This window comes from Pseudochaenichthys georgianus, chromosome 1 (genome assembly GCF_902827115.2).
Source record: "Pseudochaenichthys georgianus chromosome 1, fPseGeo1.2, whole genome shotgun sequence".
NCBI classification, from domain to species: domain Eukaryota; kingdom Metazoa; phylum Chordata; class Actinopteri; order Perciformes; family Channichthyidae; genus Pseudochaenichthys; species Pseudochaenichthys georgianus.
The window spans coordinates 26,084,236-26,107,251 of NC_047503.1; the positions used below are offsets into that span (position 1 = coordinate 26,084,236).

A 23,016-nucleotide genomic window follows, 5' to 3' on the forward strand; every position below is an offset into this window, starting at 1 on the left:
ATTCACAGGCTTGTATTATCATGAAAATATCTATATAATTTGTATTTCAAAGTAGGAAATTAAATCATTTGTGTGTCCCTCTGTGTCTGTGTGTGAGCAGTATGCTGAGGAGTAATCGTATCAGCTGTGTGAGTAACAGCAGTTTTGTGGGGTTGAGCTCCGTTCGTCTGCTGTCGCTCTACGACAACCAGATCACCTCCATGAACCCTGGAGCCTTCGACACATTGCACTCCCTGTCCACACTGTGAGTACACACACACACACACACACACACACACACACACACACACACACACACACACACACACACACACACAAACACACATATTAATGTAAAAGACACACACACAGGCACAAAATAGCCCTTCATACTCTCTTTGTTCTCCAGCAACCTTCTGGCCAATCCCTTTAACTGTAACTGTCACCTGGCCTGGCTCGGTGATTGGCTCAGAAGGAAACGCATCGTCACGGGTAACCCTCGCTGCCAGAATCCTTATTTCTTGAAGGAGATCCCCATCCAGGATGTAGCTGCCCAGGATTTCGCCTGTGAAGATGGTAAGATGGAGCATATTTATTCTTTACAGATGGCGTCACCTGCAGCTCCAAAATAAATGTGTTAATCATTTATCTACCATCCTTCCTCCTATCCATCCATCTTTGGTCAGATAACAACGAGAACAGCTGCTCCCCAGTGCTGAGGTGTCCCGCAGAGTGCTCCTGTCTGGACACGGTGGTGCGCTGCAGCAACAAGGGCCTCAACACGCTGCCCAAAGGCCTGCCCAAAGAGACCACCGAACTGTGAGTGAGACCAACACAAAATAATTATAACTAGTCTGAGAAAAGAGTCCGGTCTTCTACAGTACATGACTCCCTTTCCAAACCTTATATTAGACCTTTTTATCTCCAAGAAAATGTACTTCGATTTAAACAATAACAGTGCTGTTCTGTTTATGTAGCTTAAAAAGTATTTTCTCAACACGTAAACAGTAATTTGGAAAACACAACATTTGAAGATATATAATATATTATTTTACAGTAATAACTTACAAGATATCTGTTTCAAATTTAACAAGTGTACAATCCATGGCAAAACTGATTGATGCAAACTAAAATCAATCTACATACTTGTTTTTTTCCCAGGATGTCAATGCAATGTAATCTCTATAGGCAGCACTGCAATGTCCCATTATAAACCTATGTCTGTGATGATTGATATAAAAGTTTCTCTGGTTTCACTTTGGGTTTTTATAGCTACAATAAAAGGGGTAAATATTCTCTGCCTGGTGAAGCCCACCTGCTGTCCTGTCAGCACCTCAGGAGCTGTGCAGCTGACTGGACAGCTGGCTCTGAGGACAGTGAAGACATAATGGAGGTCGGAGGATGTGTGGGCGCATCAGTAATACTTATGCAGTCTTAAGTCTGGTGTGAAGTCGGAAAAAGAGACGCTTTTTTTGTTTAAGTTTGCCCCCAAGGAAGCATCAAAGTTGTCTACTTTAGAAAATGTAAAACTTTATCTTGTACATCTTGCTTATTTTGTTATGTTACTAAAGCTGTACCCAATCAGATGATGTGTGAAGTTTTAGAAACCAGGCTTATGGAGACATAGGTACACATAAGCGATTTTATTCCAGAACTCATCTCAAGACACACCCACAAAATCCCTGATGTATATCAAATTATAACTTTACATTAAACAGCAGGCTAGGTTTTATTTTATTTCACCATTTCACCTGTGGGAAATGTGCTTTGTCCAATATTAAAAAAGACTTCATTAATATGCTGGATTAATGGCCCATTGTCACAAATTGAATATGATCTCAGCTGTGGGTGCGAGGCTGGATAAAACGTATAAGATGCATGTGGGGATATTAAACTCCAGTGTTTATTATGGCTGCAGCAGTAATGACTCTCACACTGCTGGAGATGAGGAATTTCCTACATGGCTAAATAACTCAATTTTCTCCCTTCTAATTTTCTCTCTCACTTTCCCAATCTTCCTCAACCTTGTATATAAATATTTTTGTCTATCCATCTTTCCCTATCGCTCTCTTTCTTTCTGTCTCTCTCCCTCTCTCTGTTTCTCAGGTATCTTGATGGCAACCACTTCACTCAGGTTCCTGTGGAGCTCTCCGATTACAAACACTTAACACTCATGTAAGTCTCACCCCACATGACCACGGCAGACACACCTACACTCACATCACAAAGTCAGAGTTCTGCTCAGTCAATCACAATTTTGAGGATCGTGAATGAGGATCGTGACTTCCTGTTTCCACTGCACTCTGCTTCTTAAGACCAAAACTAACCGACTGGTACTGAATCCGAGCTCTGTATTGAATCACTTTTCATGTGACCTAGTGTTGTCCAAGGAATATGTAGTACATATCGTTTTTGAGTGTGTGTATATGCATTTGTTTAAGCATGTGTTGACAATGCTGCCTGGGTTTGGTTTATGTATCTGCTATTGTTTCCTTTTCAGTGATTTGAGTAACAACCAGATCAGCACGTTGTCCAACCACAGCCTCAGTAACATGTCCGAGCTGCTTACCCTGTGAGTCTGCATTACAGTCCCTTTGCAGTGTGTGTGTGTGTGTGTGTGTGTGTGTGTGTGTGTGTGTGTGTGTGTGTGTGTGTGTGTGTGTGTGTGTGTGTGTGTGTGTGTGTGTGTGTGTGTGTGTGTGTGTGTGTGTGTGTGTGTGTGTGTGTGTGTGTGTGTGTGTGTGTGTGTGTGTGTGTGTGTGTGTGTGTGTGTGTGTGTGTGTGTGTGTGTGTGTGTGTGTGTGTGTGTGTGTGCGTGCGTGCGTGTCACGAATGCTCAGTGGGAAACTGGACTTGACCAAATTAAAGCAGAACAGATATTTTGTCTGTGACAACATAAACTTAAACCCATGGGAGCCATGAATGAGGTTTTATTTCCCCAGTGCATCATTAGCCTTTTCTAATCACAAAGCATCTTGGTATAAAGTCATAAGCTGTTGAAAATGTTGTCACAACAAAGCCACAAATTAAACAACAACTAATAAAAAAATAAGTAAGAAATATAATGAACCGATCAAGAATTGGAAAATAGTTTAATCAGTTTTTTTGGGGAGGGAAACAGCAGCTATAGACTAGTAAGTCTGTCATGTAGATTGTATAAACGTGTTTCTGGAAATGATATTACAAGGTCAATGAGTGTAATGAATGTTAAAATTCTCACCTTGAGTGCAAGATGTTTGCTTGTGTGGGTGTGTGTGTTTCCAATTTCCAACTGTTTTGATGCTGACAAAGTGTGTTCAATTGTGTGTGTATTGCTCTCTTGCTTAACTCAGTGGTATGCAGTTACAAAAAGGATTTTGCTCTGAAGTGCCTTGCTGCATTTGAAGCTATATTAAAAAGAAATCTGCATTTGTCTCAACTCCAACATGTTTATTTTTTTTGTAAAGAATCCTGAGCTACAACCGCCTGCGCTGCATACCAGTGAGGTCGTTCGATGGACTCAAATCTCTCCGTCTCCTGTGAGTATCCTTCACAACACATGCAGTGTGGTCGATGACTCAGAAACCTGTGCTAAAGAAGCTAGACTTTCAACATCCAGAGCCTTTTCCTCACTCTTTCTTCCTCTATCTCTCGCCCTTTCTTAGGTCTCTCCATGGTAACGACATATCACTGATACCAGAGGGAGCCTTCAAAGACCTGTCATCGCTCTCCCACCTGTGAGTAACATAAAGAGACACACATCACAATTTACGTCTTTCTCTGGGATGGAAGTGTTTACCTACTAACCTTATGAAATTGCAAAATAAGGAAAATACATTATCATGACAAAAGAGCCTATCCCCATGGTTTAAAAGAAAAATGGTTGTTGAGTGAGTCTCTGTGAATAATATATAAGGCTGCCAGAAGTAACTGAGCAACAAACCTACAGTATCTACAGCTACTGTATCTCCCTTCTCCTGCTCTTCTCTTTTTTCTTTAATATTCACGATTGAAATTAAAGATTGCTATATATATATATATATATATATATATATATGGTTGTATTCTAGTGCCTTACTCCTCTATTAAATGCTTCACTCTTCTAAGCTACAACACACGATTGGATTTGAATTGATTTATTTAAAACAAGGGACAGTGTACATTAATCAACATGTAAATGTACTCGAATTAGCCAAAAGGCTAGTTTTCACCGATAGTCCCTTTGCCAGATGGTGATAGGCATCCTAAAAGCAAGAATAAAAATACCACTACATTGTTATACAAAATAAATGTACATATTTACAATAGACGACATCACTGAATACAGGTAAGGAGCAAGTCATAATAATAAAGAAAATATTCACAATACGCACACACACACACACACACACACACACACACACACACACGCACACACACACATCAGTGCTGACACTGTTGCTTGTCAATGAGCCAATCAATGACAATGAGTCAATGAGATTTCATTAATTTATTTTCCAAATAATAGATTTAAGCCAATATGCTACATGTATATTTGCTAACAAAAAATACTCCAGTGCAGAGGCTCAGAACAGATATTTAAATTCAACACAGAAGCTAAGAATGGAAACATTTACTTCTCACACTGAAGACCTCTGAAGTTTCTCTTTCTTGAGATGACTGCTGTTTCCCATCCACTCTGTAGTGAGAGCATAGGGGTTATATAAGTGAAAGATGATGCTAACCATGTTTCAGTTACCTGCTGGTGGGAATGCCCCCGGGGCACACACAAGGATCAGCACCACGCATAGCGCGATAGACTGACCCTAATATTATCTATATTCACAACAGATCTACAAGAGTACAACAGTTTAGTCAGATCAGTCTTTTGAGGGAGTTTTCAAATATTAAGAGTAATAATGATGATTCTAGTCTGCAAATACAAATGCATATGATGTATTTCTATACATGGTGTTCGAATGAAAACTATCAGAAGATTATTACATTGGTAATAAAAGTATTGCTGTTCAGGCGCATGGATATTATTGTTTAGTGGCCAGAGAGTAGCCAAGTAATGAATGAACTATTTGGTGATCATGGGTGAGCATGAATAAAGCAGATCAATCAATGTTTATTTATATAGCCCTGTGACGGGGTTCTATTCGTCCATTCGATACATAGGCTTAGTCGGTTGTTTAAGCTCCAAAAAACTTTATTTATCATCAGCCACAACAAAATATATACTGTTCGACAAAAAGGTAAACAGTATAACATAAATAAACAAAATCACAGTTTACCAAATTAGGTTGTCTGTCCCTCTAACCACATCCTAGCTGTTGCCTTCACTGCAACACCCTGCTGAATGACTCTTCCAGGGCCAACACCGTCCCTTTTGTACCCATAGCCCCTCCCCACAGGCTTACCGTCAACCGGTTACACAATTATCTCCAAACCACATTGTCAACATAAATGTAATTTCCTCAAACATGAGGAAACTATCCGACCCAAACATACACAGGTTAACTACCTCTTAACACAGTCATTCCCCATAATTAATAAACGCAAAAGAAATAATAAATTGCATCCTATTTAAATCACGGAAGTGATGCGCCTCCGTCTTTTCCACCTTCCCTTTGCTGGGGAGATGGCGGCGAAACTCCGCCCGCCGCTCCCCACGTAAGTATGGTGTAATATAGTTAAATGTATGTTTAAATAATTGTAGACTCACAAGCGTGCACTTATGGTCGTGCTACAGAAAGGAAGGGGAATAGGTGGACGTTTTAGTGATGATTTAACCTTATTTATTGACGAACGGAAGAGAGCAGGAAATATTTGGGGGGTGTGTGTGTGTGTGTGTGTGTGTGTGTGTGTGTGTGTGTGTGTGTGTGTGTGTGTGTGTGTGTGTGTGTGTGTGTGTGTGTGTGTGTGTGTGTGTGTGTGTGTGTGTGTGTGTGTGTGTGTGTGTGTGTGTGTGTGTGTGTGTGTGTGTGTGTGTGTGTGTGTGTGTGTGTGTGTGTGTGTGTGTGTGTGTGTGGCTGTCAGTGGCGGAGTCAGTCACTCTGTGATCCGCTCCGTCACATTATCCTCCCCCTCCCCGAGGTTGGCGATGTGCGGCAACCTGGAAAGGTAATCAGCCACTACATTCGATTTGCCAGATCGGTGACAGATAATGAATTTGAACGGTTGGAGTGAGAGGTACCAACGGGTAAGACGGCTGTTGTGATCTTTCATGGAGTTGATCCAGGTGAGGGCCCGGTGGTCGGTTTCCAGGTCAAACTCACGCCCAAGCAGATAGGACTGCAGACTCTCTAGGGCCCACTTAATGGCTAGACCCTCCTTCTCTACAGTGGAATATCTGGTCTCACGGGGTAGCATCTTACGACTCAGGTACAGGATTGGTCGTTCTTCTCCAAGGTCCCCTTGGACCAAGACTGCTCCAAGGCCTACTGCAGAGGCGTCCACCTGTGCCAGAAACCTTTTGGTGAAGTCTGGACTTTTAAGGACAGGGGAAGAACACAGGTAGTCTTTTAAGGAGCGGAAGGCTGTTTCACAGTCTTCTGACCAGGTTACTGGGTTCCTCTGATCCTTGTTGGTCAGTGCTGCGAGTAGCGCTGCGATGGTGGAAAACTGAGGCACAAATCTCCTGTACCATCCAGCCAATCCAAGGAAAGACCGGACCTCCTTTTTGGTGCGAGGTTGAGGGCAGCTTCGGATAGCTTCAACCTTATCCACTTGTGGCCGTACCTCTCCTCGTCCCAGTTGGTAGCCTAGGTACCGTGTCTCCCGTCGTGCCCACTCACACTTGGAAGAATTGAGTGTCAACCCAGCTTTGTGGATCCTACCCAGTATCTCTGAAAGGTGTTGGACATGCTCCTCCCACGAGTTGCTGAAAATCACCACATCATCGAGGTAAGCAGAGCTGCAGTTCTCACAACCCTGGAGGACAATGTCCATCAGCCTCTGGAAAGTAGCTGGTGCTCCATGAAGTCCAAAAGGCATCACCGTAAACTGGAACAGCCCTGTTGGTGTTCTGAAGGCTGTGTATGGTCTGCTTGACTTCTCCAACGGCACTTGCCAGTACCCTTTACACACAGGTGGTGATGTACTTGGCAGCTCCAACCCGCTCCAGCAAGTCATCAATTATTGGCATGGGATAGGCGTCAAACTCTAAGATGGAGTTGAGCTTCCGGAAATCCATGCATATCCGTAGAGACCCATCCTTTTTGAAGACGATGACCACCGGGCTGCACCACTCTGAGTTGGATGGCTCAATCACTCCAAGTGTTATCATCTCTTCTACCTCTTTCTGGAGTTCTTATACCAGTTGTTGTGGGACACGGTAGGGACATTGGCGGATTGGTTGTCCATCTTTTAGTCGGATGACATGCTCAACAAGGGTGGTCTTCCCCGGGCTGGCAGCCAAGAGTGAAGGAGCCTCCTTGAAAATCTGGAGGATCCGTGCAGCTTGCTCAGGTGCAAGGTGCGTCAAAACAGGAACGGCAGCCACAGTTAAGGTATCCAACCCATTCTCGACCTCCTCCTCCTCATCCAAGTTCACCTCCTTCACCAACAATGCCTTTTCAGGGGCTTGGACAGAACGTTCCTTCCACTCTTTCAGCAAGTTCACGTGGGAGGTCTGTTTGGTTTTTTTCTTCTCTGGGTGGTTGATCTCACAGGTGACTGGACCCATCTTCCGTGTGATGACATATGGCCCTTGCCACTTCGTCAAAAGCTTGCTGTTGGATGAGGGCAGCAGCAAAAGGACTTTCTGGCCAGGCTGGAACTCACGATGCCGAGCTTGCTGGTCATACCAGGTCTTCTGGCTTTTCTGGGCCGAACACAGGTTGACTTCAGCCTCCTCCTGGTATCCTGCTAACCGATCCCTCATCTCCAGCACAAACTGCACCACTCCTCTATCACTTGGAGTGGTCGTAGGAGCCTCCCAGCCTTTTCGGAGTAGATTCAATGGGCCCTGAACCTCCCATCCATATAGCAGCTCGAACGGAGAGAATCCAGTTGAAGCCTGGGGTACCTCTCGGTAGGCAAAAAGCAGGAATGGGAGCCAGCGGTCCCAGTCCTTACCAGTGTCATCAACAAACTTCTGCAGCATCTTCTTCAGTGTCTGGTTGAATCTTTCCACCAGGCCATCAGTCTGCGGGTGATACGGCGTGGTCTTGATCGCCGAGATGCCCAGTTGTCTGTAGAAGAGCTGCATCAACCTGGAAGTAAAGTTTGTTCCCTGGTCCGTCAGGATCTCGTCTGGTATCCCCACTCTGGAGAACAGCTGAACCAGCGCACGCAGAACCGATGGGGCAGTGATGGTACGCAGGGGAAAGGCCTCTGGAAACCGGGTGGCGTAGTCACACACAACAAGAATGTACTGGTGTCCCCCACTGCTTTTCACCAGAGGGCCGACAATGTCCATGGCAATCCTGCGGAAAGGAGTAGATATGACAGGCAGAGGCTGCAGGAAAGCTCTGTCAGACTTGCGGGCGGTGCAGGTTTTCTGGTACGTGGGGCATGTGGTGCAATATTTCTGTATATCAGTATACATGGAGCGCCAATAAAAATGTGCGCTGACACGCAGATAGGTTTTATGGCGGCCAAGGTGCCCGGCCCATGGGATTGTGTGTGCTAGGTGCATGACAAGTGACCTACAGCTAGCTGGGACAACGAGACGTTTGTGGTCATCAGTAACTGTGTACAAAACATCCTTATCCACCATAAATAATTCCTTTCCCACACACTTTTCATTTCCCTCCTTTACCACTTTAGTGAACAAAGGTTTTAGTGTGTCATCCACTCTCTGCAACACCGCAATATTTTCTGGTACGACCCACATCTTATCCGTCTGTAAACCATCCCTTTCATGAGCCGTTGGCCTTAGCTGCTTCTCAAAGCGGTGTTGGCGACGTGATTTTCTTGGCCCCTTAGTGCCACCCTCACACAGACTACTGTCTAAGTCTGGGAGTGGTTGGACTCCAGCTTTTGCTTGGGCTCTAGTTACCATTGGGCCAGAAACATTAACATTTACATTCCCATCTTCCCCAGAGTCAGTTTTCACAGAGAGTTCTTTTTCATGCAGCAAATCCAAGAGTACTGGTAAATCCCATCCCAGGATTGCATCAACAGGCAAGTTCTGTACCACCCCCACACTCAACAGGTACGACTGTCCATCAATGATCACGGAAACGTCCGCTTTGGGATACGGATGCTGATCCCCGTGAACACACAAAATGTCTGTTTGTCAGCTATAGTCCATAGTTCCAATTGGCACAATACTTTGCTTCACTAGAGACATGAAGCTACCAGTATCCAACAAAGCAGTGACCTGCTGGCCATTAACAGTGACAGCTTTATAACGTTGAACACGTTCCTCTTGATCCCCAATGGGCCCCAACTCTGCCCGGGGTGCATAGCAAGCGCCTGTGACCTTAGCTTTGCGTAGGGGACACACAGAAGCTATGTGGCCTGGCTGCTGGCAGTAATAGCAAATTAAATCCTTTCCAGCTCCTTGTTGGTTTGAGGCAGTGCTAGGATATCCGGAGAACTCTGGTCGATTCTCTCTTTTTGCAGGCCTGGGCTGGAGTGCTGGTTGGGGTGTGAAAGTGGTTGAGCGTGCAGGTGGTCCTCCTCTGTGAGTGTTGATGTACTGGCGCGCCAGCTTGGCAGCCGCAAGACCCTCTGTAGGCTCATGCTCTTTCACCCAGGTCCTCACCTCCGGTGGGAGTATCCGAAGCATCTGCTCCATGATGATGGCCTCTGCAATTTCCTCCTTGGTGTGCTGCTCTGGCTGAATCCAGCGCCGGTAGAGACCTTTAAGGCGATGGTAGGTCTCAACGGGGCTCTCTTCAGACGGTACCACCATGGATCGGAACTGCTGCCGATACGTCTCTGGGGAGATGTCGAACTTTGTCAGCAACGCTTCTCTCAGGTCTCTATAGCAGTGGGCTCTCTCCTTGTCCATTGCCGTATAGGCCTCCAATGCCTTCCCTGATAGCAGTGGAATGAGCCGGCATGCCCACTCCCTTTCTGGCCACCTCCACGTTTTGGCAATGCGCTCAAACCGCAATAAATAGTTCTCAATGTCCTCACCGCACTGGTACGGTGGGATTTTCGGCTCCGCATAATGCCTCCACTCAGGCATTGGCTTATCAGGCTGGCTATCGGCGTCTGATTGAGGCAACTAGAACAGAAGTCCGCAGGTCTCGGAGCTCTGCCAACAGGAACTCCTCTCGCCTTTGCTGCCCTGATAGAAAGTCTTTCATCAGTGAGGGTAGTTCTGCCCCTGGTTCACTGGTTGACCCTGAGGCCATAGGAGCTGCTGGGGGCACCCCGGACCTGTCTTCATTCTCGTCCTCTGTCTCCCATGGAGACCCCCGCTCTGATTTGGCAGCCGCGTTCTCCTCTTGCTGCCGACGCAGTCCTGTGCGCTGCTTCGCAACGCGGCCCAGCCCTTTCCGACTAGCCATCCCACTTCTGACACCATATGTGACTGGGTTCTATTCGTCCATTCGATACATAGGCTTAGTCGGTTGTTTAAGCTCCAAAAAACTTTATTTATCATCAGCCACAAAAAAATATATACTGTTCCCCACAGGCTTACCGTCAACCGGTTACACAATTATCTCCAAACCACATTGTCAACATAAATGTAATTTCCTCAAACATGAGGAAACTATCCGACCCAAACATACACAGGTTAACTACCTCTCAACACAGTCATTCCCCATAATTAATAAACACAAAAGAAATAATAAATTGCATCCTATTTAAATCACGGAAGTGATGCGCCTCTGTCTTTTCCACCTTCCCTTTGCTGGGGAGATGGCGGCGAAACTCCGCCCGCCGCTCCCCGCGTAAGTATGGTGTAATATAGTTAAATGTATGTTTAAATAATTGTAGACTCACAAGCGTGCACTTATGGTCGCGCTACAGAAAGGAAGGGGAAAAGGTGGACGTTTTAGTGATGATTTAACCTTATTTATTGACGAACGGAAGAGAGCAGGAAATGTTTGGTGTGTGTGTGTGTGTGTGTGTGTGTGTGTGTGTGTGTGTGTGTGTGTGTGTGTGTGTGTGTGTGTGTGTGTGTGTGTGTGTGTGTGTGTGTGTGTGTGTGTGTGTGTGTGTGTGTGTGTGTGTGTGTGTGTGTGTGTGTGTGTGTGTGTGTGTGTGTGTGTGTGTGTGTGTGTGTGTGTGTGTGTGTGTGTGTGTGTGTGGCCCGCTGCGGCTGTCAGTGGCGGAGTCAGTCACTCTGTGATCCGCTCCGTCACAAGCCCAATATCACAAATGTTACATGTCTCAGTGGACTTCACAGTTTGTACAGAATATCAGTATGACAATACGACACCCTCTGTCCTTAGACCCTCACATCGTACAAGGAAAAACTTCCGGAGAAAACCCACAGTTTAAGGGGAAAATGGGAGAAACCTCAGGGAGAGCAACAGAGGAGGGATCCCTCTCCCAGGACGGACAGACGTGCAATAGATGCCGTGTGTAAATCTAAAAGATGATACATTTACAACATAGGTAGTCCAAATGTTTGGAAATGCATGTGTCTATAATAAGAAGATGAATCCACGAGGATGTCAGCAATCTTGTGGGAGCCATCAGGGAAGTAGTATGATGAGAGTCTGGCAGGACCGCAGAGACAGGTTCAGCCACGACTCGAAGTCCAGGACTCAGATCCAGTGCTCAGGATAGAGGATCCAGGACACACGACCACAGCAACAGGATTAGCCTCGACTCAGGATCCCGGCGTATATATGGACACAAAAAAGAGATTTGGGGGAAGCTGGGTTAATCGGAACATGAGAGTACAGGTACAAACAGACAGAAAGACGAAGTAAGGTGTCTCCCCCGACAGTCCAAGCCTATAGCAGCTAAACTAACGTGTCTACATACATGCACTCCCTTAGGATAGGTTGAGGGAAAAGGGTAGCAAGTAAGAGAAAGGTCCCCACTGGAACCTTAATTGGAATTGGTCAGAGGTGAGGAGTAGGTCTGTGACTACGTTCCACACTCCCCGGCCGGGATAGGCCTCTCTGCAACCTGTTACCCTCTATTAGAACCTCAAGATGATGCTAATGGCTTTATCCCAGTGCGATTTCAATGCTATAGTAGGGTCCTGAATTTAGAGTGTGTTATCAGAGCTGGAAAGCAGGAAACACTTGATGTGACGTGTTTTAAGTTTATCGGCCAACGTTCACTCCAGTCTAAGTTATTCATGGTAGAAATGTACCACGGTGCACGCATAATGTTGTAAGCATTAACACCGCGACCTTTCTGATTTTGACTCTCTTTTAATTTCCTGCACGTCTGATCTGTGATGTAGTTCTAATTTATCCTTCCTGTCATTATGTCTGAACGTTGTTCTCCTCTATCTCCCTGGCTGGCAGGGCTCTGGGGGCCAACCCTCTGTACTGTGACTGCCACATGCAGTGGCTGTCAGATTGGGTGAAGAGCGGCTACAAGGAGCCTGGCATCGCCCGCTGCACCGGCCCTGGTGACATGACCGACAAACTGCTGCTCACAACGCCTTCCAAGAAGTTCACCTGCACAGGTAAACATACACTGTCATATAGACACAGCACTGTAGCTCAGGGATACATACACATGTCAGCAGATGTTCACTATAATAGACACATTGTACAAATGCACTTTGTTAAGTGTTTGAACAAAAGCATGCATTGCACACACATACTTTGCAGAACATTATTATTCAGCATCACATACACACACTTGATGAGGACTCCCAGAGGAGACCACAAGTTGCCTTTTATAAATCTGTATATTATACATGTTCCAAAACCTATACTGCAACAAAAATCAGCATTGTTTGCAGCCTTACAGCATTTGTGCAATTTTTCGTTTTTACAGCTTTTTGACAGGCATTGTCAGTGATGTTTTCACTTGATTGTGACAAATTGTTGTTTTAATTTATATGATGCTCTAAAATCACAAGATGTTGCTTGTGAGCATGATTGTGGATACAACATATTATACTGCAAATTACTACTAACTGTTCACTTTTAAACCTTATCATAACATTAACTTTGAATATATGACTGAATCCTATTTTCAACCTAATCTAACTGACCACTGTAGAAGTCCCGGGGCCTTGTGGTTTTCTGGTGCCAGGTAAAGTAGCCAATCATATCCCAGTCATTTGTCCTCAGTCTCTCCTACCCCAGCTCCTCAAGACAGTCCCGGCCCAGTTTTCCTCGTCCTTTGAGCCCTACAAATCTTTATTGTTCTGCTTCCCTTTCAGCCCTCATGTTCTGATCAGTTTTGTGTCCCAACTGTTGAGCTTAATGTCCTGTCTGAGATTTTGGCATAAGTGTGTCCTCTGTACATGTCATGGCCCTGCAAAGAAAATGTATTCATAGGCCAGTAACATTTGTGCAAGTCTTGCTTGTCATATCCATTCAACTTTTAAAAATGGTTGCACGCAAGTTTGAAGGTGCTTACATTCCTGGTTGTGTTGATTTTTTTCTAATGTATTTACAAATGTTGTTCTTAAAAATACAATGTTTCATTATCACTGTCTTAAAATTCAAGGTGAAAGGTCAAATAAACAAATTAGCAAGTGGGTATTATCCCCATCTTTTCCCCGGCACAAAAAGATAGCTTGAGTTGATACAAGGTTTATTGTGGGTCCCTGGTCATGTACAGACGTCTGAGTGTCAACCTGTCAGCCCTGTCTTGCATCCCAAAATAAAGAACATTATATGAAGCTAATCTTATCTCTGGTGTGTGTGTGTGTGTGTGTGTGTGTGTGTGTGTGTGTGTGTGTGTGTGTGTGTGTGTGTGTGTGTGTGTGTGTGTGTGTGTGTGTGTGTGTGTGTGTGTGTGTGTGTGTGTGTGTGTGTGTGTGTGTGTGTGTGTGTGTGTGTGTGTGTGTGTGTGTGTGTGTGTGTGTGTGTGTGTGTGTGTGTGTGTGTGTGTGTGTGTGTGTGTGTGTGTGTGTGTGTGTGTGTGTGTGTGTGTGTGTGTGACACAGGTCCTGTAGATATGAATATACAGGCCAAGTGTGAGCCTTGCCTGTCTAACCCCTGCAAGAATGATGGCTCCTGCTCCAACGACCCAGTGAACTACTACCGCTGCAACTGCCCCTTTGGATTTAAGGTACACATGGTGTGGAGAGCCAAAAGGGTCATATTCTCTGGCGCAAGGGTCTCTCTTTATCACAAAGGGATGAGATCATCCTAATTCAAATACCGGCATTACAATAAGTTCTTTAGAGGCACTAAGTGTATTTGTGTTTGTTTGCATGCAGGGACAAAACTGTGAGGAACCCATTCATGCCTGCATCAGTAACCCGTGCCATAATGGAGGCACTTGTCACCTGAAGGAAGGAGAAGAGAGCAACTTCTGGTAAGAGACTATTGAATAAAAGAAAAAAAAACGGATGAATGTGTCTTTTATGGTTTCAATCAAGTGGATTTCCAAAAAAAAATTAAATGGATATCAGATGACTTGTCTCAAGAACAACTGCTCAACTTTCTAAAAACTATAATGTTTTTTGTTGCTCTGTAGAAAGGTTTTTTAAAGCCACTTGTTAAGCACACATTAGTGATCAGCATGTGATCTGCGGACCCTCAGCAGATAAATCCATGAATGATTCAGCTGAACCACTAATGACAGGTGGGGATGAATGTACAGAAGGTGAAGGGCTCATGGGACCGGTTGTGCCTGCTGTGAAAATGGCCTTCTCTTCATTAGGATGTAAAGTGTTAATAGGAGGGGAGCAAACGCCTGTCTGCGTGCTGCTGGCAGATTTGAACCACAAACAGAACATCCTTCAGATCCCCACTCCTCCTGTATCTCTCTGTCCTTGCCCCCTCTCTGGTACTTTTCATAACAGTCTTTCTCTCCATCTGTATTTCCATCTTTTCACTCTCTCTTCCTTCTCGGCGTCAGGGGTTGAACATTTATCATGAAGAGCTGCCGTTGACTATTTAATGAAATATTAATCCACCCGAGTGTGTGCCGCATAAGAGCTCTTTATTAGTCCTATAATATACCGATCGGTGTGTGTCTGTGTGTGTGAGTTTGTGTGTGAGTGCACGCAGTAATAAACCTGAGTGGTAGTTACAGAGTTGAGGCACGCTCCCGTTAACAGAATTATGACTCTCTACTGGGAATATGTATACGGAGCTGACATTGCTGTTACGAGCTGCATGAATGGATAATGTGTGTGTGTGATTCTTTGTCATCCAGTTGATATTGCTCTGTATGCGGCCCTACATGCTTACAGATGTTTGTATCCCTGTGTGATCTCAGGTGTGTGTGTCCAGAGGGCTTTGAAGGCGACGCATGTGAGATCAACATCGATGACTGCGAAGACAACGACTGTGAGAACAACTCCACCTGCGTCGATGGAATCAACAACTACACTTGCATGTGCTCATCAGAATATACAGGTAACTTTCCCATTGCACTTTCCCAGATCAAATGTCTTGTCATTGATGATAGCAAACAAAGAAATATAGAACTTTTTATTATTCCCAACAGTTATAAGGATTTCAAATTTGTCTCTCAGAATCCTCTTTGTCCATCATTATTTCAATATGGTTAATGATTCAAAATACCACAATACTTATAGGCGTTAGGGACCTCAATCTTCAGCTTATCATGGTCACTTAAAGTAATGGATGTCTATTGCCCAAATACCTTTTGGGATTTGTAAATAACATTTGCTTTGAAGTTTAATGTACAAACAAGCTTGTGCCTTTGACGTTTTATTGGAGAACCAGATTTGTTCTAATACATTTTACATCTGTTGCTCTAATGAGTTAAAAACATGCTTCCAATAATGACAGGCCATTGGGTGACACTTATCAGTGATAAATCATCCATTTCAGCTTCATTTATAAGGATAAATAGGGGCCTGCTGCATCTATCAAAACGGTCTGGAAGGACGTATGATAACATGTTTAATCACGGAAACAAATACCAAATGACTTGGACTTATAAGACTGAATGCCAATAATTGTGCCGCGAGCAAAGTAAAAAGCAATTTACCACATTATAAAAAGCTAACATTCAATAGGGAGAATGTCGGGGTCAACACAGGAATTTCTCCTGTGAGAAACCAAAATATAGCCTATTCTAACTTATGTTATATCTAGTTCTTACCCAATTCATTGTATGTCTTAAATCATTATGTAAATCACGTGTTTAAAACTGCAACCAATTACTTCCACTTTTACATGCAGTTTGTCCATTTTTGCCCTGTTTGTACCATTAGAACGGTAGTGGTCAACTTGTAATGACTACTCAATGGGTTGATAACAATCAGTGGGTGGTCTCATGTGTACCTGAGCTGTAGAAGTGTTCAAACTGTGAGTCCCTTCACATTGTCTATGGGAAAAATAAATGGCACTTTTACTTCCAACTTCCCCCACATTGTAACCGTAGTGTGTCCAATGAAACATGCGGAACATACTCAGAAAAAGCAGGCTTTTAAACAGTGACACACTGCAGACATGTTCATATTCTGTTTACTAACACGGGTCTGTTGCTACTTGTTTGTCTGCTTTTGCACTGTGCTAATCATCTCTGATGGCTAACCTTTGTGTCGGTGTTCTCTCTCTGTCTTTCTGTCTCGCTGTCTTGTGTCTTTTTTTCGTGTCTGGCTCTGCTTTCTATCATCTGTCGTTCTTTTGTGGTTGCAGCTGCTACCAATGAGGTGGAGAGAGGTTAGTCTGTTCTTCGCTCTGTCCTTCCTCTTCCTCTATCCTTCTTTCCTTCCTTCAATCCTTTGCTTCCTTCCCTCATTTCCTTTGCTTTATCCCCGCTCACCAGTCATTTTGGTCTTCATATCCACAGATGTAACATACTCTATCTCGCTCCATGTTAGAAGTGCATGTGCTTCCTGGTCAACAGACCGCAGTTTTTAAATGATCCTCTCAAATACCTGGAGTTGTTCTGCTCACTGGTTTATGCATACATGGAATTAATTAAGCCAAGGTAAATATTATTTTATGATGTTTCAGGCAAAGATTCTGACATAAAAGCAGAACGCTGGTGATATTCTATGATTGTGTTATTGTAAAGATTCCCATTAGAGACAAACGTTGACTACTTTTATTCCATCTCTCAATATATTTCAGTTCCCTGCCTGTCTATGGCACTCCCAAACCATTTATTTATTCAGAAGACATAAATCTTTAAAAAATAGATCACAAATATTTGCTTTCATTGTTTAGGGGGTCAATCATATCCAATATTACCATCTGTGCACTCTAGTGTTGAGAGCATTTGGTGGGGGCTATTTTCCCATTGGTGTGCTTGCAATTACCTCTGGCAGCAGGACAATGTGTGATGGATAAACCTACATTTAATTAAATGTTTATTTATTGTCATTATATGACACTGGGTCACTCAACGAAATGTATGACCTTTATGCTACACGTTTTTTTATTCACTAATGTGAGTGCAATCCTTTAATTCATTTATTTGCACTATAGTTATTTGTGTTTGTTGTGCAGTGTAAATAAGGAGTTTTGTTGTTTGTTGATAATCATCTATATTTGTTAAAAAATATTGAATATTATCGGACAGCCTAATTTTTTTTATTGAGTTGTATTTTTGATGTCTCACAAGGAGAGAACGTTGAGATGATAAGATAAGATAAAATGGACCTTTATTAAACCCCGTGGGGAAATTCAGTTGTACAAGCAGCAACAGGGTAAGCGTGAAAAACAGGACAGCACAGATTCACACAGATTAATAAAATAAAAAATAAAATCGAGAACCATTTTTTAAATAATAACGATAATAATAATAAAAGACTATGAAATAGGAGATGAGTAAAATAACTATCAGCATACTGTATGTACATATTTGGTCATATAAATTATGAAGTACGAAATGAGTTAAAGTGACAAGTGAAAAGTGAAAATGGACATCTGTACACATAGTGACATATCTATCTACATATTTGGTCTACTACTAATATATTAACATGGGTTGTGGAAACAGTGTATATTTATGTCCAGTGATTTTATATTATTTTTCTTTTTATCTTTTTTTTTCTTTTTATGTTTATTATGTTGCCTGCATCTAAATACTAATAAACACCTTAAGACTGTTCTTAAGGCTAAATCAGCTACTGCATGTTTGGTGAACAACCTCATACTGTAGGCTACTCTTACATAGAATATACAGATACATAATGTGTTAAGTAAAATAAGATACAAAACAGCAACTACAAATAAACCATCTGAGCCTTCAAATCTGCATTATCCATCCACTCTACTCCACATGTATTTAACATTTTTAGTTTTTGTATTAGTGAACTCCTGAATGACAAACACGCAGTCACAGTCTTTTTGATCCAACTCATCAGTTTTCCTAATGGGAGCTGGGTTTTCTTTATTAAAGCCATTCACAGATGCAATCTAAAATTAATAGCCTGAGACATGCATACTCCCACTGGTTTATTATAAAATATGTGAGGATTTTAAATAATTGCAGTAACACTGTTACTACCGAAATAAAGTCTCAAAAGCACAAACATGCATCTCATTGATCCCCAACTATCATGTAATTATTCCCAGAGTGCTCTTTGTGCCGTCAGGAGTATTGGTTTATTCCCTCAGGCCTCATCAGCGATTTGTTCGTAGTTCACAGTTTCAGCTAGTCGGGATACACGCAGGAATATCATCAGGAATATGACATTCCTAGAGATAAGATCATTTATCAGACCACTGTGTTGGGACTGGCCACAAGAGAGTCATCCATCATCGGAGTACACACAGATACAACACACAGACACACACATTTCCTAGCAGGCAGTACAGATTTATGCGGAACTGCATATACACACACAGAGCTTCTCAATCATACTTAGATGCAAAAACAATGCAAAAGGGTGGCAAATAATGGAAATATGAAAGTGTTATATGTTATCAGTTCACTTAATGTACTGGTTATTATTTTTGATAATGAAAAGTAACAAAAAGGTGTGTGTGTGTTTTGTGATCCTAGGGGAGCTATGTGAAGAGAAACTGGATTTTTGCGCTCCAGACCTGAACCCTTGTCAGCACGACTCAAAGTGCATTTTGACCCCTCAGGGATACAAGTGAGTGCACCACACACACACACACAAACACACACGCAGTTCACAATTACAATCTTATCAGATCTTAGTTTTACTCCCTTGTGATATGTGTACTGGGGACGGTCAGTGGCTCTATGTGTGTATCCTGTTTTGATAAACTGAATAATGCTATAACCTTTTTACCAGGCATCTCAAAAAGTGTTTTTTGGTATTGCTATGTTAACCCTCCATATTGTCTGTATATTAAGTCAAAAGAAACTGCTGTTCAATCGAAGGATTACAGTTTTGCGTGTGTATTTTTAGGTGTGAGTGCACTCCAGGGTACGTGGGTGAGCACTGTGAGCTGGACTACGACGACTGTGAGGACAACAAGTGTCAGAACGGAGGGCAGTGCATTGACGCAGTCAACGGGTACACCTGCATCTGTCCAGAGGGATACAGGTGAGGCACACATACCGGCATCACAGGATGGTATCACTGTAGTTTTCTCTTGACCAACAGTATCTGCAATAGTATTGGGCAGTGCAAATCAAATCAAATCAAGTTTTATTTATATAGCACATTTATAAACGATTTTTGGTCGAGACAAAGTGCTGTACATATAATAAAAATAGCCTACAGTAGAGACACTTTACAGCAAATACAACAGCACAGATTATTCAGAATATCAGTATGAGAAAAACGACACCCTCTATCCTTAGACCCTCACATCGTACAAGGAAAACCTTCAAGAGAAAACCCACAGTTTAACGGGAAAAAATGGGAGAAACCTGCATGTAAAGATTGTTGCCAAGCTGACCTTGAATGCTGCTTTAAATAGTTAAATCAGTGACCTTTTAGCAACATGTAAATGTACTTAAACAATGTTTTAAATGTGGTAAACAAATTAAATTAAATATTTCTGCTTGTTAAAAAAGAGATGACTTCTGACTTACACTATGCTAACAGTATATGATTTTTCAGTGAGTGGTGTAGAAGGGGCTCCCCCTTGTGTAAACTGTCAGTTACTGTAATGATTGTTGGGAGGATAAACTACTTTAAGTACTTTTTTCATGTTTGTGAGTTCAAGGTTTGGTTCCCCAATAATTTAGCTTGTCATTTCTTTAACTTTAAAATCTCAGATACGGAATTTTCCTTAAAAAAAAGAATTTGTCTAAAAAAAGACCTAAAAAATTTCCCAATATGACAAACAAATTATTTTGAAAAACAAGAATAAGGTGTTGTAAGGTATGTTCTCTACCTAGGTAAAGGTAGAGAACAATAGTATAGATGGATATAAGTAAATAAATAAATAATATATATATATTATATATATAATAAATAGCCAGAAATCACATTTAGGCTGTTAAAACCTGTATAACTCTGAAAAGGAGTACTTTGGTTATAGGTTGCTTAACTTCAACTCATACTTAATGTACCATCCTTATTAAGAGTAGTAGAAGAAAAGACACACTTATTGATTGTTTGTATGAATGTGTGTTTCAGCGGGTTGTTCTGTGAGTACTCTCCTCCGATGGTCCTTCCTCGCACCAGCCCCTGTGACAACCACGAGTGCCTCAATGGGGCGCAGTGTGTCGTCGTGGGAACAGACCCCCGCTGCCAGTGTCTCCAGGGCTACGAGGGCGAGAGCTGTGAAACGCTCGTCAGTGTCAACTTTGTCAACCGCGAGTCCTACCTGCTACTTCCCTCCAGTCTCCTCTCACCAGAGACCAACATCAGCCTGCAGGTGAGATATTCATACCGAGTTTCCGCTCAGTGTTTAGATGTTTGTTTTTGGCGACCCTTGTTCGTCTGGTTCGGGACATTTGCATTTTTGGCAGGTCCACAAAAGAGTTAATTCTCACTAAGCTTATAACATGGTGTAAATTAAAGTGTCTATGATGACAATGTATCAAATGACAATATGAGAAAGTGCTCTCCTGAATCTGCAGCTCCCCTCTTGCAGAGCTTTATCCAGTTTAGCTGTACAGTGACAACTTGGCCATTTTGGTTTGCTCTCACTGTTCTCAATGTTCATTTCAAAGGCAGCTGGTACTTTTTTGTAATCCCTATGCTCTATTACCCCAAGCTAGAAAAAGAGTAGTTATTGCAGGTTTATAAACATTTTGCTGATGATAACCTAATTAGAAGTTTGAATGCGGGACATTTCTTTTGTAGTTATGCATTGTACTTATCAACATTTAACCATAAATCCTCATTATTTTCAGATTGCTACAGATGAGGACAGTGGCGTGTTGTTGTATAAAGGGGACAATGATCACATTGCCATGGAGCTGTACAGGGGACGCCTCAGGGTCAGCTACGATACAGGATCATACCCTCCTTCCGCTATATACAGGTACATGCACATACAAGCAGAAATGTCCAACTGGCACATTCACATGATGGATGATACAAATGTTCAGACACACAACATGGCACCTGCCTTCACAATCTCTATATTCTCCCTCTCAGTGTGGAGACAGTGAATGATGGCATCTTCCATGCTGTAGAGTTGGTGGCGTCAGACCAGACTTTGTCTTTGTCAATCGACGGCGGGACGCCCAAATCCATCAACTCCCTCAGCAAACAGTCCACCCTCAACATAGATTCTCCACTCTACCTTGGAGGTGAGGACCTGAGTAGAGAGAGTGTGTGGGTGGTTGTGTCTGTGTGAATGACTAAAGACAGAACACTTGATAAATACTTAATTGTTCCACTACCAAGGTACAGCAATTTGTCTCAAAGAAAGCTAATGAGAAACTAATACACCCTTTTATCAGTGGCTGACTTGAGTTTTAGTACCCAAGAAAAATATCAGATTAGATTAGTTCTACTATTTAATGCATAGTATTATGATATATCTTTATTGTTGAAACACACTAAATCAACTTTATAATGACAGTTCATGTCTTTTTTATTTACTTTTCATATACTTAGATATACTGCAGCTCTTAAAGTTTAGGTTCTAATCTCTATAATCCTTTCTTCCTCCAGGAATGCCAGAACGTGCCTCAGGGTCTGGGGGTCCCTCGTCCCTGCAGCACAGCTCAGGTGGTCGTAACGGCACCAGCTTCCACGGCTGCCTCCGTAACCTGTACATCAACGGGAAGCTCCAGGACCTGGGGGCCGGGCTGGGCTCGGGGGCTCTGGGCTCCACAGCGGCACAGAGCACCAGCAGACAGTGGCTGGGCCAAGGGGTGGAGCCAGGCTGCCAGCCCTGTCAGAGAGGGGCCTGCGTCCAGGGCGACTGCCACCCGACGGGACATCGAGGCTTCACCTGCACCTGCCACCCGGGCTGGACGGGAACAGTGTGCGACGAGCAAGTCAACAACCCATGTGATGGCAACAAGTGAGTGTTGGGTGTGCCCTTGTGTCTATGTGTTGGTGATGACAGAATTGGTATGAGTTTAAAGCAACATTGAAACCCCAGAACAATCTTTTTTATCAAAAGGAATGTGGTTGAATTCTTAAAGAGATATTGTCTTTTCTCCCATGACTCCACAGTGAATAAAGAATGCTAATGCTCACTACTTCCTAAACACACACATGTCTGTTAACACCTTACTATTTAATTATAAACTAAACGCTGTGTTACCTGAAAGTGTAATGATTTCCTGGTAACATGGGCCGAGTAATTGATCAGAATCAGAAACCTGGTTTATTACCAGGTAGGTTCACATGTACGAGGAATTTGACTAGGTGTCGTGGTGCATACATTTTTTTTAAAAGGACACAGATAGCAAACTATATTAAGAACACTGTAATACAAATATAGTAAGATAGCAATACAATAAAGCAGTAATTTACATTGAAATAGAATGCAATCAATTATTGAATATAAAATATGTGCAGTAAGCAATATTGTCAACATTGTGTGCATTAATGTAATGCATAGAGTCTATGATGTGGCTGAGGTAAAGTGATGTATAGTCATTATGGAAGTGAAATATTCCTTTTAAAACAACCGTTAGTACCAGGTTTAGATTTGTTATATCTGTTCATTAATGTTTCCTGTCTTTGCCTTCTCC

At 42.8% G+C, this 23,016-nt stretch overlaps 1 protein-coding gene across 3 annotated transcripts in view; it reads left to right on the forward strand.

Annotated features, from left to right (window-relative positions):
* Positions 1-23,016, forward strand: part of slit2 (slit homolog 2 (Drosophila)) — a 98,502-nt gene that overhangs the window by 72,192 nt on the left and 3,294 nt on the right. For all 3 annotated transcript variants that reach the window (XM_071202860.1, XM_034080564.2, XM_034080582.2), the window contains 17 exons: positions 101-244; positions 389-555; positions 666-798; positions 2,086-2,154; positions 2,480-2,551; positions 3,426-3,497; positions 3,624-3,695; positions 12,336-12,499; positions 13,940-14,064; positions 14,216-14,313; positions 15,223-15,362; positions 18,934-19,027; positions 19,310-19,447; positions 20,492-20,732; positions 21,214-21,344; positions 21,461-21,615; positions 21,983-22,337. In XM_071202860.1, coding sequence (XP_071058961.1) covers positions 101-244; positions 389-555; positions 666-798; positions 2,086-2,154; positions 2,480-2,551; positions 3,426-3,497; positions 3,624-3,695; positions 12,336-12,499; positions 13,940-14,064; positions 14,216-14,313; positions 15,223-15,362; positions 18,934-19,027; positions 19,310-19,447; positions 20,492-20,732; positions 21,214-21,344; positions 21,461-21,615; positions 21,983-22,337 — 2,370 coding nt within the window. The remainder of the gene's footprint in view (positions 1-100; positions 245-388; positions 556-665; positions 799-2,085; positions 2,155-2,479; positions 2,552-3,425; positions 3,498-3,623; positions 3,696-12,335; positions 12,500-13,939; positions 14,065-14,215; positions 14,314-15,222; positions 15,363-18,933; positions 19,028-19,309; positions 19,448-20,491; positions 20,733-21,213; positions 21,345-21,460; positions 21,616-21,982; positions 22,338-23,016) is intronic.